Source organism: Antechinus flavipes, chromosome 4 (genome assembly GCF_016432865.1).
Source record: "Antechinus flavipes isolate AdamAnt ecotype Samford, QLD, Australia chromosome 4, AdamAnt_v2, whole genome shotgun sequence".
NCBI classification, from domain to species: domain Eukaryota; kingdom Metazoa; phylum Chordata; class Mammalia; order Dasyuromorphia; family Dasyuridae; genus Antechinus; species Antechinus flavipes.
In genome coordinates, this window is record NC_067401.1 from 98662551 (window position 1) to 98682629 (window position 20079).

Below are 20079 nucleotides of genomic sequence, written 5' to 3' on the forward strand. Positions count from 1 at the left end.
TTCATAAGTGACTGGATCATTTCACATCAGGAGTACATTAATATACTTCTTTTCCAATAGTCCAAGCTGCATTTGCCATTTTCCTTTTTTGGGGTTCAAATTTACCAATATGATGAGTATAAGGTGGATCCTGAATTGTTATAATTTGCATTTCTCTTATTATTAGTGATTTATAGCTTTTTATATTATTTGTAATGGGTTAGATTTCTTCTTCTGAAAGCTACCTATTAATAGCCTTTGAACATTTATCAATTAGTAAATATTTCTTATTCTTTAAAATTGGAATCACTAGTTTCAAAAAAGATGATCTTTACTGTTATTTCCACTTAAAGAATGATAATTTTCTGATGCTGATCTCTGTTACTACATCAAATACTTTGGTAGGAAGAGCATTCAAAAATAAAAAAGAAATAAGAAAAAGAAAAAATAAAATAAAATTGGAATCAGTTTCCAATGTCTTAGAATTGTGATCAGAGAAACTTGCTGCAAAAATTTTCCCATGTTTACCTATTTCTCTTCTAGTGTTGGCTATATTGGTTTTGTTTGTAGGGAAAAAATATTAATTAAAAACTATCCTTTTGTGATTCCATCTCTAGTCCAATCATAAATTCTTCCTTTATTCACAGATCTGACATGTAATTTCCTACATACTTTAGTTTGTAAAATAAAATGCTACCTTTCATGTGTAAATCATTTATCCTTTTCAAGTTCATCTTGTGTAATTTCTGTCAAATGGCTTTTCACTTTTCCCAATAGCTTTTGTAAGAGTGAGTTTTTGCCTTGCTAGCAGTCAACTTTGGGGTTATCAACACTAGATTATCATGCCCATTTGATTTTCAATATGGATGCCCAATGGGCTCCATTGATCAATTTCTTTTACTTCTTACCTAGTAGCAAATATTTTGATTTTTAAATAATTATCATAATTTGGAGTACAGTTTAACATCTAATACTGCTAGGGGCCCCTTTCATCCCATTTTAAAAAAATTAGTTCTCTTGATATCCTTAATCTTTTGTTCTTCCAGATCAACTTGATAGATTAGTATGATGCTAAGTAAATTAATTTGAGTCATATTGTCATTTTTATCATTTTTGGCACCCTACTTATAAGCAATTAATTTTTCTTCCATTACTCAGGGTTTTGTTTATGTAAAGAATGTTTTGTTATTGTATCTATATAGTTCTTATTAGGCAGATTTCAAAATATTTTATATTTCCTATATTAGTTTTAAATAGAATTTCTTTTTTATCTCTTTCTGCTAGATTTTGTTGGTAATATATAGAAATACTGATGATTTGTGTGAGTTTGTTTTAAATCCTTAAGTCAATTGATTTAATTAGTGTTTTAGTTTATTTTCTGAGGTTTTTCTAAGCAAAAATTATGTCATCTGCAAAAAAAAAAAAGATATATTTTTTTCTTTAATCCTTATGCCAAACAAAAATGCATTAAGGTACTTTAGCCCCAATAAAAATCATCATTTTTAAGGGAGAAAGAGTCTGAGAAAATGCTGCAATGAGCATAGGGCTAATTCTAGGGAGGGAAATGTAAAGTAGAAGAAGTCTGCCTTAATCTTTCAAGTCTGCATATTGCTCTAATTCCAGGACAATATTTTTTTTCCTCCTCCAGCCATTCTTTTATCTTTCAAACCTGGCACCCAGGAGAATACATAAAATCCATTCACATTCAATTGAAAATGATATGGAATCTTAAACCAAAGGAAAAAAATTCCAACATTAAAATTTTAGACATCAGAAAGTACTCTGAGGAATTTTTCCAGGACAATAGGATTTTTTTTTGATATTGCTGAAAATGTAACAAGACATTAACTTCTCAGCAGATTCAAAGAAAGCAGTTTCTAGGTGAGAAATTGAGGAAATTAATAAATAATAATAATAATAATACAGCACATTTCTAATATTCAAAATCAGTTTTCACCAACCACTTATGTATTTATTATATATGCTATATATACTGTATATATGCTATATAATATATTCTATGCATTGAAAATATGAAAAAAAGAGGCAAAGATAGTTTCTGTCCTTAAGAGTTTCACAGTCCCAATAGGAAAGACGATTTGTAAACAACATTAAGATTTGAAAATGTATTACTTGTATCATCTAGTTTGACACGAATTAAAGGTCAAAAAGGAAAACAACAACTATTAAAGGCCAAGAGGATGTAGAACCGAGAAGAGTTGGGGAGAGCGAGGGAGGGAGAATTTTTGCGAGCTAGAAACCTGATGTGAACTAGGGAAGACATCAATCCCAGGGATGGGGAAAGAAATTGCGGGGATGTTTGCAGCGGGGGTCTTAAGTCCAAGATGCTTTTTGATCCTAGGAGCAGGGAATCAGTCCAGGACAATATTTCCTCTGCTATGAGAGCACCTCTCTTTATTTTATTTTACTCATTGAGCTTCAATAGGAGAAAGGAGAGGGTTGTGATAGTTGAGGAAATGAGAGTACAGGACTGGAAGTGACCTGGCCACAACTCCCTCCCCTCCAGCTGCCGCGGTACTGGGAGGAGTCCCGGCGAGGGCAAGAGGGGAGGAGCCTCTTGAGCATCTGCAGCCGCCTCTGAGCACGATGGGAAAATCCTTCCTTCCTCGGACATGGCGCCCACCTGCCCGGCGGCAGCAGCCGGCGCCGGCGCCCCCACCTGCGGGTCCCGGCAGAAGAGCAGTCCCAGCTCCAGTCGAGGGGGAGTAGGAGGAGGGGGTGGAGGAGGAGGAGGAGGTGGTGGTGGGACGACGTGGGACACCCTGTGCTAAGACTGGGGGGATTCGGCGAGCAGCGTGGGGGTACTCAGAGGGGAAACTGAGGGCCTTGGGCCATCGGGCTGCAGCAGGCATGGTGTCCCAGGTATTGCAATTACTCCGCCAGGGAGTGTGGGCTGCGCTCACTGGAGGTTGGTACCATGATCCGGAGCAGAGCAAGTTCACCAATAGCTGTCACCTCTACCTGTGGCTGTTTCTGCTGCTGCTGCCCCTGACGCTGCACTTGGTGAGTGAGGAGGATTTTGAGGAGAAAGGAAGGAGAAAGTGAACAGAGGGGACAGGTTAACAGTGACATTTACTGAGAAAGAGGTCGAGTAAAATAAGGATGAGAAAATGAGTGTGGGAGAAGCAATTACAGGAAAGAGAGAGAGAGAGAGAGAGAGAGAGAGAGAGAGAGAGAGAGAGAGAGAGAGAGAGAGAGAGAGAGAGAGAGAGAGAGAGAGAGAACAGAAAGGAAAGGAGTGGGGCCTTGAGACTCATTAAAATTTGATGCAGGATGTAAGGATGAGTCACCAAGCTGCATGTTGCTTTTTCTGCTGGGTTTCATTGGTTTGTAGTTGATGTGGAGGAATTTTTGGTTTTCTCAGTATTTAGTATGGAAGTTCAGTAAGTATATGTCTAATAATCCAAATGGTAAATAAACTTTCGAAAGAGCAATTGTATTTCAGTTAGTGATTCTCTTTTGAAAGAGAGATGACCAATTCTTAATTTACTAGTTTGCAATTTTTCTTCCCATTCTTTCTAGACCAGTGGAAAAAAAGAAACCTACAACAAAGTATAATATTAGATATAATTAGAAATATTCTATGTTTAAACATTTGGATGACCTACTTAGGAAAACTAAATATAAATGCTGGTATTATTCATAGCTAATAGAGTCCATTAAAAATGACTAGAAGTCATTCTTGTTTCCAAAATGAAATCTTATATCATTTCCTAATTAAAGTTTCACATATCTAATTAAATATATTCACTCTGGAATCCAAATTTTGTTAATACCATTCTTCCAGTATTCATTCTGGTGAACATGACATTGACATATATCACTTTATTCAACATTATAATATTTCCTATTTTTTGTCAATGTATTTGCCTGTATATCACGGAAACTGAAAATATTTTTAAAAATTGGGGCCATCACATCTACAAATTTTACTTTGGGTAAATGTGTAATTTTGTTGGACATCTGTGATAGTGGTCTTTAGCTAGTAGTTTCCCTTTCATCTTTTTTTGATCATTGTTTTCACTAAATTTAATTATTTTATAATTTTATATTATATATATACAAACTATAATTTTATAAAATGTAAAATCTGCCCCCTCCATTTTTTTTTACTAATTTTAATCTTATTTTAGGCTCTCTGGTTAATGAAAACATGAGGACATTTTGCCATTATAAAACTTATTACATTCAATATAAAACTTACATCTTCTCTTGTCATGGACTAAAAAAAAATGCTCTTTAAATTTGATTGGAAATGTCTCTCTAATTATTGAGAGACAGTTATAACCAACTTCCTTTTCAGTTTCATTACCATGATCTTGAACTGTAATAAATAGGTTCATAGATTTATGTTTTTCAAGAATTTCAGAAATCATTTAGTCCAGGCCCCTCATTTTGCAGATTAGGGCATCTAGGCAGACTTGTCTAAGAGAGTAAAAGCTGGGAATTGAACTTTGGGCTTTTGATTTCTGTATTCAACATGTTGTGAATCTTGCTATCCTCCAATACATGGTGATTCATTAACAGCAGGCCCCATTTAGGAGCAAATTATCTATAACCAAATGGGCTACTTCCATTTATAGGTTTGGAGTTTATAAAGAAATATACCAAGTCATAATAGTTTAACTTCATAAATCCATTTTACAATCTATGGGGTTAAATTCAAAGAATAAATCATAATCTAAGGGCCTAAGTTGGAAAGGCAAATGGTTTCTTTACAATAAATTTTGTACTGTGCTCTAAAAAGCAATTATTGTAATTTATGAGTTATTAAATCAATATTGATAAAATATGCCTTAAAATACTAGGAATGTAGGAATTTGGATTATTGTTTGTAAAAATTCATCTTGTATTTTATCAATATTAGTTCACTTGGGAAAATCAAGAGATAATAATTGCTAACATTTCTACAGAGCTTTAAAGTTTAAAAAACTGTTCACAGTGATCCTGTGTGATGGATAATGTAAGTATGATTAGCTGTATTTGATGAATTAAGAAAATGAAGATTATGAAGACAATTTGCTCAAGGTTACATTGCTAGTAAGACACAAAACTGGGTTTCCAATTCATGTTTTGTGCCACCAAGACTAGTGCTCTTCCCAGTATATCAAAGTTCATTTTCTTTTAGGGATACTTAAGATTTTCTTCCTTATTGGTATAGATTGACACCTAGAACAAACTATTAGTTCTTGTTTTCTGTTGTTGAAGGGAAATGTCAGAAGGTTTGAAGACATGATGTTTTGTGGAAGTGAAATCAAGTAGAACTGTTAATTGAAAATGGAGAATCTTGGTTCCTTCAGCATACTGACTTCTATCCTTACTCTCTAAGCTTCCATAATGTGGAATAACTGAGGGGTGCGGACCTTAGAACAAGTCTAGAGATAATTTTCTGGTGATACTTCTTGGACCATGAACAGAACTGAATTAAAAGTACTTGATTAAATGCCTTCTAGTCTTGAGCTAAATGCCACTCCCTGCAGTTGCCCTAATAATTTTGCTGCTTCCAAGATCAGTTGGGACTGATTGTGCAGTCAGCTGTGTTGGTTGTTTATCCTTTTCTAACATCAGCAGATTCATGTCCAGTTCATCCTTGAGGTGTTGCTAGGTTGAGATAGTTTTATTTTTCTTATTTCACCTTTGCAAGTGAATTATTTTTTTCCTCACAGATGATAATTTCTGATGGATAGAAATTTATTCTATTTTATATCCACATATACTCATCCTGGATTATAAAATGTATGCATGTTGTTTCAATAGAGTTTTATGAGAGAAAACTGTCACTTGCTTGTGCTATGATGTTCTTTTATGTATAATACTCAATTGGCACTATTCAATACTGATAATACAGGCTTAACTTGATTTCTTTTTGATTTTTCCTCTTAGAACTTTTCCCAGTTTATCCCTATATCTGTACTGGAGGCAGACCATTTCAGACATTTTTTCTCCCTAGACACAACAATAGAAACAATTAAAAGACTAATCTTCATCTAATTTAAAATACATGTGACTAATGCCTTATGCTTTTAGGCAGGCAAATCACATTTCTATATTTCTGCATTGTCCATTTCCAAAAATTTGTCTCTTTCTATACTAAGAATCCATTACTTTTCTATCAGGTGCTAAATAATATGTTTCTTCATGAGTTCCTTGAAAATATGTTCGGTCATTGTGCTAACTATTTTTTAAATCCTTTAAAGTCGCTTAGTTTTTTTTAAAAAAAATAGCTTTTTATTTTCAAAATACATGCAAAGATAGTTTTTATTATTCACCCTTGCAAAACCTGGGTTCCAAATTTTTCTCCCCCCTTTCCTTCTGTTCCCCATTCTTTAGATATCAGGTAATCTAATATATGTTAAACATGTGCAATTTTTCTATACATATTTCCAGATTTATCATACTGCACAAGAAAAAAATAATATCAAAAAGAATAATGAGAAAGAAAAAAAACATGTAAACAACAATAAAAAAAAAGGTGAAAATACTATGCTGTGATGCACATTCAGTCCCTATGACTAGAGGACTTTTTTGTTGGGTGCAAGTGGCTCTCTCTATCACGAATCTATTGGAATTGGTTTGAATCACTTCATTGTTGAAAAGAGCAAAGTACAACACAATTAATCATCATATAATCTTCTTGTTGCTGTGTACAATGTTCTCTGGGATCTATTCCCTATACTATACCCTATACATGTAAATCTCTACAAGCTCTTTTTGAAATCATCTTGCTGATAGTTTCTTAAAGAACAATAATATTTCATAACAATTTGTACCATAACTTACTCAGACAATTCTCCACTGATGGACATCCATTCAGTTTTCAGTTCCTTGCCACTACAAAAAGGGCTGCCACAAACATTTTTTGCACATGTGGATCCTTTTCCCTTTTTATGATCTCTTTGGGTTACAGACCCAGTAGAAACACTGTTGGATCAAAGGATATGCACAGTTTGATAGCTCTTTAGGCATAATTTCAAATTGCTCTCAGAATGGTTTGATCAGGTCACATCTCCACCAACAATGTATTAGTGTCCCAGTTTTCCCATGTCCCCTCCAACATTCATCATTTTCTTTTCTTGTCATCTTAGCCCCATCTGAGAGGTATGTGGTAATACCTCAGAGTTGTCTTAATTTGCATTTCTCTAATCCTTAGTGATTCTTAGAACATTTTTTTCATATGACAAGAAATGGCTTTAATTTCTTCATCTGAATATCATCTATTCAAATCTTTTGACAATTTATCAATTGAATTTAAATCTGAATTCAGACAATTACTAACTTTATGACCTTGGGAAAATCACCCTTGTTTGCCTCAATTCCCCATCATGTTAAGTGAACTGGAGAAAGAAATGGTGAACTACTCCAGTATATTTGCCAAGAAAATCTCAAATGGGATCTTGAAGAGTTAGATATGACTGGAAGGCCAGCAATAACAAAAACCGAAATGTGATATAATACTATTGTGCTGTAAGAAAGATGAAGGGAATGATTTCTGAGAAACATGGAAAGATTTGTATGAACTTATGAAGAGTAAAATGAACAGAATCAAAAGAAGGGCTTATAGGATAATAGCAATATTATTAAGAAGTAAGAAACTTTGATGACAAACACAAAGATTCTAGATTCTGGGATAAGAACTCTCTATTTGACAAAATTTGCTGGGAAAATTAGAAAATAGTATGGCAGAAATTAGGCATTGATCAATATCTAACACCCTATACCAAGATAAGGCCAAAACAGATCCATGATTTAGACATAAAGAGTGATACTATAAGCAAATTAGGGGAATAAGGAATAGTCTACCTCTCAAATTTGTGGAGAACTAGAAAACATTATGAAATGCAAAATGGATAATTTTGATTATATTAAATTATACAAATAAAACCATATATATAAACAAAACCAATATAGCCAAGATTAAAAGGGAAGCAGTAAACTGGAAAAAAAAATTTACATCCAAGGATTCTGATAAAGGCCTCATTTCTAAAATATATAATTGATTTAAATTTATAAGAATACAAGCCATTCTCCAATTGATAAATGGAATGCTAAGTGATTATTGGTTATAATCCTAGCTCCTTTGCCCTCTGGAATATCATATTCCAAGCCTTTTGGTTCTGTAGAAGCTTACAAATCTTGTGTTATCCTTATTGTGGTTTCAAGATATTTGTATTCTTTCTTTGTGGCTGCTTGCAATATTTTTCTCCTTGACGTGGGAACTCTGGAATTTGGCTGCAATAATGCTGGGAGTTTTGAGATCCCTTTCAGGTGTTTGTTGGATTCTTTCAATTTCTATTTTACATTCTAGTTCTATAATATTGCAACTGTTTTCCTTGATAATTTCTTGAAAGGTAATGCTTAGACTCTTTTTTGATCATGGTCTTCAGGTAGTCCAATAATTTTAAAATTATCTTTCTTGGATCCATTTTCCAGGTCAGTTGTTTTTTCAATGAGATATTTCATATGGTCTTCTGATTTTTTCATTCTTTTGGTTTTACTTTATTGTTTCTTCATTTCACATAAAACCATTAGCTTCCATTTGCTTAATTCTAATTTTTAAGAATTATTTTCTTCAGTGAGCTTTTGAAACTCCTTTTCCATTTGTCCAATTTTAATTTTAAAGGAGTTAATTTCTTCAGAGGATTTTTTTTTCTTTTTGGCCAATCCTACTTCTAAGAAGTTTTTTCTTCAGTGAATTTTTTTTGTTGTTGTTCTCTTTCCATTTGGCCAATTAGGCTTTGTAAGGAGTGTTTTTTCCTCAGTGATTTTGTATGGCTCTTTCCAATTGTACATTATACTTTTTAAGATATTATTCTCCTCATTGGCTTTTTGTATCTCCTTTCTCCTTTGACCTTGTCTATTTTTTAAGGTGTTATTTTCTTCATTTCTCTCTCTGTGTGTCACTTTTACCAAAATGTTGACTTTTTTTGTGATTTTCTTGCATCACACTCATTTCTCTTCCCAATTTTTCCTCTGCCTCCCTTTCAGAATCCTTTGTGAGCTCTTCTATCGCCTGACATCAGTTCATATTTTTCTTTGAGGCTTTAGATATAGGAGCTTTGACTTTGTTATTTTCTGAGTTACCACAGTGGGTGTTCCACAGTAATTTTCTATGGTGAGACTCTTTTTCTATTGTTTGCTCATTTCCCCAGCCTATTCCTTGACTTTTAATTTTTTTTGTTAAATTAGGGCTCTATTTTCAGGGTGGAAGGTGCACTGTTCCAAGTTTCAGGGATTTTGTGCAGCTATTTTCAGAAATAATTCTAGGAACCTGTAAATTTTCAGTTCCTCCAAGGTGGTGTGATGTAAGGAGAAATGTGTTTTCTCCTCTCCTGGCTCGTGTTCTGGTCTGTGAATGACCCCAACCACTTTTTTCCTGTCCTGGAATGATGAGGCAGGTCCCTGATTCCCTGTGGTTGCAAGCTCTGGTATTCTAGTGCTCCTTCTTGTACTGGGGTTGCTCCCAGGATTTCAACCTGGATTTGAGTATGAGCAAAGCATGAATGCTAGTAAAGACACTCCTATAATATACTTCTAACTCTCTTTGGATTTGTTGGGTGGGAACTCTGGAAGCTTCCACATCTGCAGGCTGCTCTTGATTTACTTGGTCCCCTGACCAATCTGTGCAGGATTGTACTACACTCTCTCCTGTGACAGACTTTCCTACTGACCTTCCAAATTGTTTTAGACTGGGAAATTGTTTCACTCATATTTTCACAAATTCTGTTTCTCTACAATTTGTTAAGAGTTACTATTTAAAGAAATGTGGAGAAGTTTGGAGGCAAGCTTGTTAAGGCCCTACATTTACTTCAATATTTTTACTCTGCCTCTTTGTATTTATTAGATGCCTTTTCCATTGCACATATATGCCATAATATGCCATAATTTGTTCTCTTCCATAATTAATGAGTACGTCTTCAATTTCCGATTTGTTGTCAACAAAAAAAGCTATATTTTATATGTCTTTAGTTACAATTTATTTTGCTTACCCTCATTGAGTATTTGAATTTCATTAATGCTTGTTTATATTGCTGTTTTCTCAATTGTTTGCATCTCAGGATATCTCTGTAATCTTTTAATCAAAATGTTTGCAAGGACTCTATTTCATTAATATACATTTTAATCCTATAGAATTATCCTCAGTTTTGCTAGATTAAGTTATTTTTGTTTTAAGCCTTTATCGTTTCTTTTTAGAATGGTATATTCTAAGATTTCCAACTTTTATACTGGTGACATCTAAGTCATATATAATTCTGACTGGACAAAAAAGTGAAATACCTATATAGCAAGAGTGTGGAATAGATTAACTAGGGTCTCAACAGTATCCATGTTAAAATATTAAAAGAAGCATAGGAAGGCATTTATTACATTGTTATGCTATATGGAAGAATTATTTAGCATTGTGATTCAGATGAAATACAAATGGTATTGTGATTAATACCATCACAACTTTATTAGAGTACTGGGATACCTAATGCATTCCCCACTTCATTGTAATGGAACTATTTCTAATATTCTATAATATATCCATTTTTAGAACTTTTGTCCAAATTGTCAGTTTTGGTGTCATTGTTGATTATTTAAATTGATATTCAAATTTGATATTCTACCTTTATAAAAAATGCTTCAGATTATCAGATATCTTTATGCAATGTGTTCTAATTTTGAGATTCTTATTAATATTGTCAACAAGTTTGCCTAATAGTATTTTTTAAGTTCTGTGGTTTCTTATTTGTTATAGAGTGAGTTAAAATCATGGCTATCTGGAATCAATAATTTGGGAGAAATCATAAAATTAACAATTACATTGTCCTTTAAAGTTTTCAAAGTACTTTTTCACTATGTTGATTTATTTGATTAATCCTTGAAATAACTCTAGGTAGACTACTATTATCCCCATTTTACATATGAAGAAATTGAGACTAACAAGAGGCTGACTTATTCAGGGTACACAACTCAAAGCTGTATGTGAAAGCATTAAACACTAATTTTTTCTGACTCCAAGGCTAGCATTTTATCCAATATGCCATCTAGTTACCTTGGGGACTCATCTACAGTTGTTGACAATATGAGATATGAATGTAAAGAGACTGATATAGAGATGGAAGTGACCTCAGCAGCCATGTGGGTCATGCCATATCTCATAAGAATTGATTTCAGCATAAAAGGCAAGTGATAATTTGCTTTTAGACCTCCAGTGAGGCAGAACCTCCAGAAGTGGCTTATTCCATTTTTGAGCAAACTTTAGTTGATAGGAAGCTTTTTTCTGACATCACACTTAAGTTTTCTTCTTTCTGAATTCTACTTATTGTAGCCAGTTCCTTTCTCTGGGGTCACAGGAAAAAGTCTATTCCCTCTTTTACATGATAACTTTTTATTTTTCAAAATATATGCAAAGATAGTTTTTAACATTCACTCTTGCAAAACATTGTCTTCCATATTTTTCTTCCTTACTCTCCACTTTCTTCTTCCCCTAGACAGCAAGAAATCCAATATAGGTTAAACATATACAAGTCTTAAATATATTTCCACATTTATACATGATAATTTAAAAATATACTTGAATACATTTCTCATATTATGTGTATATATATATATATATATATATATATATCTTTATATATTGTCTCCCTCATAAGAATGTTAGCTCCTTAAATACAGAATTTGTTTTTGCCTTTCCTTGTGTTCCCAACACTTCTCATAGTATCTGGCACAAAAGACCTTAATAAATGTGTTGATCATGTCCATAAGTTAAATATCTTTATCTTTATAACCTGTTCTACTATGACATAGCTTTCAGGACTTTCACCAAATTTATTGCCTCTCTAACATATCATTTTCCTTCTTAAATTTTGGTGTGCATAATTAAACCCTTTATTCTAGATACAGTCCAACAAGAGCAGAGTACAGAGGGGCTCTCCTTTCTTTATTTCTTAATCTTTTCTTGGAAGTTATGCCTCTCATAATGTAGTAAAAAATTACATTGGATTTTCCCCCTTTAGGATGTATTTAATTAGTAAATACATTAAAAAGAGGTAAAAATTTGGTGAGATAAGACAGGAGATCAACTTACTTTTTTAAAAGCATGATTAAAAAAAATAAAATCATAATTAAAAATATCGAGGCCAGTTTTTGTGCAGTGTTTAAATGTGTGCATGATCTGTCTTTTCTTGGTTTCTCCTTAATTGTGCTTCATAAATGTTTTTCATTCATGCAGTTTGAGCTTTTAATTTTTCTCTTCCTAACCTACTCTCTAAGCCTTCCCTAATCTAAAAAAAAAAAAAAAAAAAGAAAAGAAAAACCTTCCCTCAATCCCATTGCTGTTTTAGTTAGTATCTTTCCCCTTGCATTGAAAATTTTCTAGAAAGCAGGGTCACTATTCTATTCTCTTACCATCTCTCAGATGGTTTATCACCATCTGTCCTTAACCTCTCATAACCAAGCTTCTTGTCTTAATTTTAAAATATGGTGATTATTATGGTGAGAATAATAAATACTAAAATACATAAAATGAACTCAGAGTCATGAAGAACTGAATTCAAATACAACCTCAAACACTTAACTAACTGCAACTTTCTGGGCACTCACTTAATTTCTTTTAGATTCAGCTTCTTTATATCAAAAAGTATAATCATAGCATTTGTAATACATGTTCATTGTGAAGAATAAATGAGAAATATAATGCCTTAAGGCATTATAGAAATGTTCACTACTACTACTGTTGGTGTTATTTATATAATGCATTGAACTTTGCAAAGGATTTTATTTATATAGTCTTTTTTTTTTAACTTTAGGCAACCCTGTGAGTCAGGTATAACTTTTCCCACTTCCAATTTTCATTAACAACCTCTTTCTCGTCAAAGCCAATAGCCTTTTTGTGTCTTCATTTGCTTGACTTCCTTCTAGTCTTCTAGTAGTTTTTATCTGGTGCTCCCCTGTCTCCTTTACAGGCTCCTCAGTCCCTTTCCAGACTACCTAGTTGGCACAGTGGATAGATTAACCTTTTTTTACCTGGCTTTCCTCATTTGTAAAATGATCTAGAGAAGGAAATGACAAACTTCTTCAATATGTTTGCCAAGAAAATCACAAACGGGGTCCTGAAGGACTAGACATAATTGAAACAATTGAACAAGAACATCCTCCTAAAGGTTCACAAGTTTCGTCCCTTCATTATCTTATCTCCCTGTTTTTGGGTTTATTATATTGCCTACTTCCATTACTTTTATTATTACCTTGATGCAGTAACATTCTGCATCTTTATCTTTAACCCTAGTTTCCATCTGTCTGCTCAGTATCTTCTTTCGGATGGTCTTCTGGCATCCTAAACTCATGTCCAAAATTTAACTTGTAGTTCACCTCTCTCACTTCTAAAACTGCTACTTTAATGTTTTTGGCTCTTATTGGCACCATTCAGATGCATCTGCTGAATTTATCTTTGATTCTTTCCTGCACTTCCCTTGCATAGTGAATCAATTGTCATGTCTTGATGCTTGTATTTCTACAATATCTTTTTCATCTTCTTTTAATTACCACTGCAATCATCCTTGTTCATTCTATCAAAATTTCTCTTACATTTTTAAAAATTAAAAGTTATTTTATTTTCATATCTGCATTTTCTCCTTCCCACCTGTCTCCACCCCTACTAAGTGAAAAAGCAAGACAAAAACTCTATAAAAACATGTATAATCAAGCAAGTAGGTCTTCAATTGCACTCTGAATCCATCACCTCTCTGTCAAGGTGAATAGCATGTTTCTTAATGAATTCTCTGGAATTATGGTTAGTCATTGTGTTAATCAGAGTCTTTCAAATTTTTACAAAGTTGCTAATATTGTACAAACTGTTCTTTTGATTCTGCTCACTTCACCTTGCATGAATTGATATAAATTTCTTTAAAACCATCCTTTCATCATTTCTTATAGCACAATTATCTTCTACCATGTACTTATACCATAACTTATTCAGGCAGTCCCCAAACAATGGTTTTAATTACCATTTATATTTTTTTATATATTTATTTACCATATTTAATTTATTTATTTAAATTATTTATATAATTATTTACCATATTTAATTTAATGGTAATATTTAATTACCATATATATATATATATATATATAATTCCTTTCTTTTCTCTTTCTTTGCTCTCTTTGAAGCATAGAATTAGTAACACACAACATTGCCTTTTGCCCATGATTGCATATTGTCTTCAAGCATGTTTATACCAGTTCACCATTGTACAAATTGAGCAATAAAATAATTCTTGTCACAGTTTCTCCAATAATTGAAAATATCCTCTCTTTTTTGTTCAATTTTTCCAATCTGATGGGTGTGAGGTACAACTTCAGATTTTCTAGTTTATATCTCTCTAATTATTTACAATTTATTTAGAGAATTTTTATTTTATTGACAGTTTGGATATTCTTCTTCTGAAAATTGCCTGTTGATATTCTTTTATCATTTGTCATTTGGAGAATGACTTTTCTTTTAAGTTTGAATCTGTTTCCTATGTAGCTTAGAAGTGAAGCCATTTCCAGAGAAATTTTCTGCAAAGATTTTTTCCCCCATTCTCTTCTAACATTAGCAGCATTGTTCTTGATTTGGAAAACCTTTTTGATTTTATGAAATCAAAACGACAAATTGTACCTTCTGTGATCTCTCTTGTTTGATTCTGAGCTCTTTTTTCTGTCCATAGATCTGACATATCATTTTTTCCTTGGTTCTCCAATTCATTTATAATGCTATCCTTTATATGTAAGGCATGTAGCCATTTTAGCTTGTATTAATATGCGGTGTGAGATGCTGGTCCATAACTAGTTTCTGCCAAACTGCTGCCCAGATTCCCAACTTTTTTTTCAATAGTGAGTTATTTTCAATATATGAGATCTCATTTGTCAAGTAAAAAAAAAAGGAAAAAATTGTTTTTGCTTTGGCATGTTACTTAACTAAATCTATTCCACTAATCAATCTATCTTACTTTTTATCTGGTATCAAATTGTTTTGATAAGTATTTCTTGGTAGAACAGTTTGAACCTGATCATGCTAGGCTATCTCCTTTGATATTCTTAAAACTTTTATTACTGCAGATAAATTGTTATTATTTTTCTAGTTATATAAAATAATTCTTTGATAGTTTAGTTGGCATGGAATTCTTCTTTCTGAATTCTACTTATTGTAGCCAGTTCCTTTCTCTGGGGTCACAGGAAAAAGTCTATTCCCTCTTTTACATGATAACTTTTTATTTTTCAAAATATATGCAAAGATAGTTTTTAACATTCACTCTTGCAAAACATTGTCTTCCATATTTTTCTTCCTTACTCTCCATTTTCCTCTTCCCCTAGACATTCTCTTCCCTCCTTTGTGATCTTTGTACATTTATTATGTCTTATCTAAGATACATCTTTTATAGTGCTACCCAAGTAATCTTCCTAGAATATGAGTTCTCTTTTAGGGTAACTCTCTAAACAAAATGCTTCACTGGCTTTCTATTGCCTAATAAATTATATTCATTTTAACAAAAATCTTATTTATATTGTGTCTATATATTATTTAATATATTCCTCAAACTTATTCCTTTTTCCCTCCTTCCTATCCCTGTCTTTTCAGGGGAAAACAGAAACAAAGAATCACAGAACCCCTCTATCACATGTAAGTAGTAAAGAAAGGAGGAAAAAACCATCATTAAGTGGCTTCTATATACCAGGCACTGTACTGAGTGCTTTATAAGTATTGCCTCATTTAATCCTTAGAACAATTCTGGAAGTCAGGGCTTATTATCATGCCCATTTTACAGTTGAGGAAACTGAGGCAGGCAGAGGTTAAATAATCTGCCATGTTTACATAGATAACAAGTGTTTGAGGCCAGATGTTAATGGAGGTCTTCCTGACTGTAAGCATCCTGTACTGCTTAGGCATCAAGCAAAACATTCCTTCATTTGTCATTTTTATTTTATTTTTAATAATGGCTTATAATTTTCAAAATGCATGCAAAGATAGTTTTCAACATTCAGCACTGAAAAACCTTGTGTTCCAAATTTTTCTCTTCCACTTGTCCCTACCTTCTATCCTAAACAGCAAGTAATCTAATATAGATTAAATTTGTACAGTTCTTCTTTATAAATTTTTTCACATTTATTATGCTGTAGAAGAAAAATCAGATCAAAAAGGAAAAAACAAATGAGAAAGAGAAAAAAGGCAAGCAAACCACAAAAGGTGAAAATACTATATTCTGATCCATATTCATTCTTCTTTCTGAAGGCAAACTTTCTCCATCACAAGTCCATTGGAATTGGCCTAAATCACCTCATTGTTGAAAAAAGCCACGACCATCAGAATTGATCATCACATAATCTTGTTGTTGCTATGTACAATGTTCTAATGGTTCTACTCATTTCACTCAGTATCAGTTCATGTAAGTTCTCCAGCCTTTTCTGAAATCATTCTGCTGATCTTTCTTATAGAACAATAATATTCCATAATATTCATACACCAGAACTTATTCAGCCATTCCCCAAATGATGGGTATCCACTCACTTTCCAATTCTTTGTCATTACAAAATGGGCTGCTACTTTGGTCATTTAAAAAATGCTTATTCTGAATATTAATCTAATCTGTGTGTCATGAGGTAGACGGCATTCTTCTTTCTCAGTCCTCTAGAATCATGGCTGATCAGTTCATTGATCAGAATTATTAAGACTTTCAGAGTTATATTTTTACAGTATTAATGTTAAACTATAAAATGTTTTTCTGGTTCTGATCATTTCACACAGCATCAGTTCATATACTTCATTCCGTATCTCTTTGAAACTGCCTTCTACTCATCTCTGGTAGCTCAATGTATTCCATTACATTAATATAAAACACTTTGGTAAGCAAGTTCTGAAGTTCCACTTTATCATTTTGGGATTGATAAAACTGATACAAAAGAAAGTGAAAATGTGAATTAATTTCCCATAGAAAAATAGGAATGAAGGAAAGAAGCATTTATTAATAATCCATTATGTTTGGCAATGGGCTTTACATATATTATCTCATTTGATCTTCACGACACCCCTGGGATATAAATGCTATTATTCTCTTCATTTTATAGTTGAAGAATCTGAAATAGATAGAAATTTAAGTGACTTGCCTATTATCAGATGACTCATAAATTCTTGAATTCAGATCTTCCTTAAGGCAGGAAGGCCCAGCACATTTTTTGCTGTCTCATCTAAGTAATTCTAATAGGCACTGTTAATAGAACTGTGAATGAGCCTAACCATTCTGGAAAATAGTTTAGAATCATTTACAAAAAGACATTAAAGAATGCAGGCCCTTTGACCAAGCTAAAACTCAGTTAGAGCTATCCTTTTAAAAATACAGTTAGAGGACCTCCTTTTGTGTTAGCATGAAAAAGGGGAAAAACTCTAGAAATTAAGAATACTTATTGGGTAATGGCTAAAGTATACTGCTAATTGTGGCAATCCAGGCTCTCTATAATCAGCTTTTAATTTTTTTTTAACCGTATTCCATATGACTATCCTCATCCTCAAAATTATAACCAAAACAAGCTACTCTGTATCCTCTAATCTAACTCCATTTTATTGCTCTTGATACCTTGCAAGACCATTGGAGTTCAATTCTGCTATCTTTATTTCTTTAAGGACTTCGCTTATCTCAAAGTACATTTCCTATATCACCTCCTCCAGGAGATATTGCCCAACTTTGCCAATCCTCATGTATACTTGGGGTAAAAGTAATGTGTCCCTCCTCAAATTTCACATAATACTTTTTCATCAACTACTTTTGTCATATATCTCAGTCTTCCTTGGTTTTATAAATGTCTTTTTTCCACTTGATAAAAACTTCTTGACAGCAAGATCTATCATAATTAATTTTATATCCTTATGCCTGACACAATCCATTGCACATTTTAAGTTCTTAGTAAATATATGTTGAAGTGAGTTGAAATTAAAAATACCAATAGGGAAAAAATGTTTTCAAAGGAGAATGACTCCCATATGCAAAGATTTAGAAAATATTATCTATCACAAAACACGGTTGCAGGATCAGCACTTAACAGAAAGTATCTCAACCCATATATTTACTTTTTCCATAAGAGATATATTGCATTGGGTTCTTTAAAACATTTTTACTTTTTAAGAATGTACATTTTTGAAATAAGAATGGTGAAGAAGGGGAAGGATGTAGTTTGGAGTCAGTAGAAACCTGATTCAAATCCATTTTTGAAAATTACTAGTTGTGTGACCATATTCAAGTTATTTAACTTCCATGACCCTCAATTTCTTACTCTACAAAATGGGAGAAATCTTGCCTGAAGTGCCTGCTTTATTGAGTTTTTGGGAGAATCAGATGGGTTTGTATATATAAAATGCTACATCAATGGTAAGCTAGTAATGCTTTTATAAGACAGGTAAGGAAAACTTAAGTGAAATTTTAATGAACACATCATGATCTTAATTTCTTGAATCTCTTTCATGGTTCATATATCTAAGTAATAATGGAGTCCTGGCAGACAATTACTTGCTAAGAGCTCTCCAAACATGTATTGGCACTCTTACAATTGATTCTAAAGGAGAGACAGGAAGCTTAAAAATGGATCCAGATTTTTGATGTAAATTTTTGGAAATGACTGTAGCCTAAAGTAGATTTCCACAAGGAACTTCCAGGTTGTGAACATACCATTATCATTCGTTGGTAGGAGCATCCAAATGTGCAACTGAATATTATGTATCTAGGTATTTATTATAAAATGTCTCATGGATACATAGATACATGGACGCATAGATACAAAGTCATGAAATGGGGGATAAGCATTATATAAAATCTGGATTGCCTCAATCAACAATTTTCTAAGTGCTTTTAATAAATATTATCTCATGTGATCCTCACAACATTCCTATGAGGTAAGTGCTATTATTATCCCCTTTTTATAATTAGGGAAACTAAAGTAAACAGAGCTTAAAGAACTTGGTCAAAGTCACCCCAGTTAGTCTGAGACTGGATTTGAACTTTGGGTTTCCTGACTGAAGACCCAGCAAGAGTCTATCCACTATGACAATAGCTGCCTCTCGGAAGGGACTTCTTTTGAAGTCAATATTAAAGACTTTCTAGAATATCTCTATGATGAAATACCACCTCATTTTTCTTGTATAATAGATGGAAAAACTGAGGCATAAAGAAGTCCAAATCCTACAAGATGAATTCATTTTGGACCTATAACTGATACTTAAAACATTTGACTGACAGGAGCTCCACTAATTATTTCATAGTATTTCACAACTTCATTTGGGGAAAGAGATTAAAAATATGACTCATAGCCAAATTGACCCGAGTCAGACTCAGAATTAGTAGAAGTAATATGATTTGATTGGTAATTAGGACATAAAGGAGAAAAATATGGAAAGATAACTATAAAGTTTCAATTGGTAATGACTGGGAGAGTATTGGTAACATTAATATAAGTTGGACAGTCAGAACAGGAAAGTACAATGGGTCTGGAATCTAGAGAGTGAATAGGAGGGCAGGAGAAAACAAAAACCCTGGCAGTCTTGAAAAGCAATTATGATGTTCCTACAGCAACAAGGATTTTGAAAATAAACCAACACTGCCCCATCCCAGAAGTTTTCTTACCTTTTTTTCCCTTAGAACAGGAGCCAGTCCCCAAGCATGATTGACTTGTACCTTTCAGGGAGAAGTAAATGTGTGTGTGTATACATACATACATATATATGTGTATGTATATATTCATTCTGAGGAATTAGTGACAAGTGGTGGGGCAAAGAAAGGCAGCCCCTAAGAGTGATCAATCCTGATTCTCACAAAGCATTTGTACCTGTCATTAAATGATTCCAGGTGACTGAATTGTGTGTTGGATCTTTTAGAGAGTTCAATCACAATTCATTAGATTCAAGTTCAAGCTGTCAATCTGATGTCATCTAAAGTTGCATATTCCCTTCTCCTTTTTCACATCATAAAGGGAAGATGGCTAAGAATCCTTGACATATAATCTAGAACACCCCTTCCCCCACCTTAGTCAATTTTGCACTTTCACTGCACCTTGAAGAATTCTTTTATGTGACCC

At 33.1% G+C, this 20079-nt stretch overlaps 1 protein-coding gene across 2 annotated transcripts in view; it reads left to right on the forward strand.

Annotated features, from left to right (window-relative positions):
- The first annotated feature begins 2764 nt into the window (after positions 1-2764).
- The window catches only part of PCNX2 (pecanex 2), a 380127-nt gene continuing 362812 nt past the window's right edge, over positions 2765-20079 (forward strand). For both annotated transcript variants that reach the window (XM_051993594.1, XM_051993595.1), the window contains exon 1: positions 2765-3003. In XM_051993594.1, coding sequence (XP_051849554.1) covers positions 2851-3003 — 153 coding nt within the window. In that variant the 5' untranslated portion in view covers positions 2765-2850. The remainder of the gene's footprint in view (positions 3004-20079) is intronic.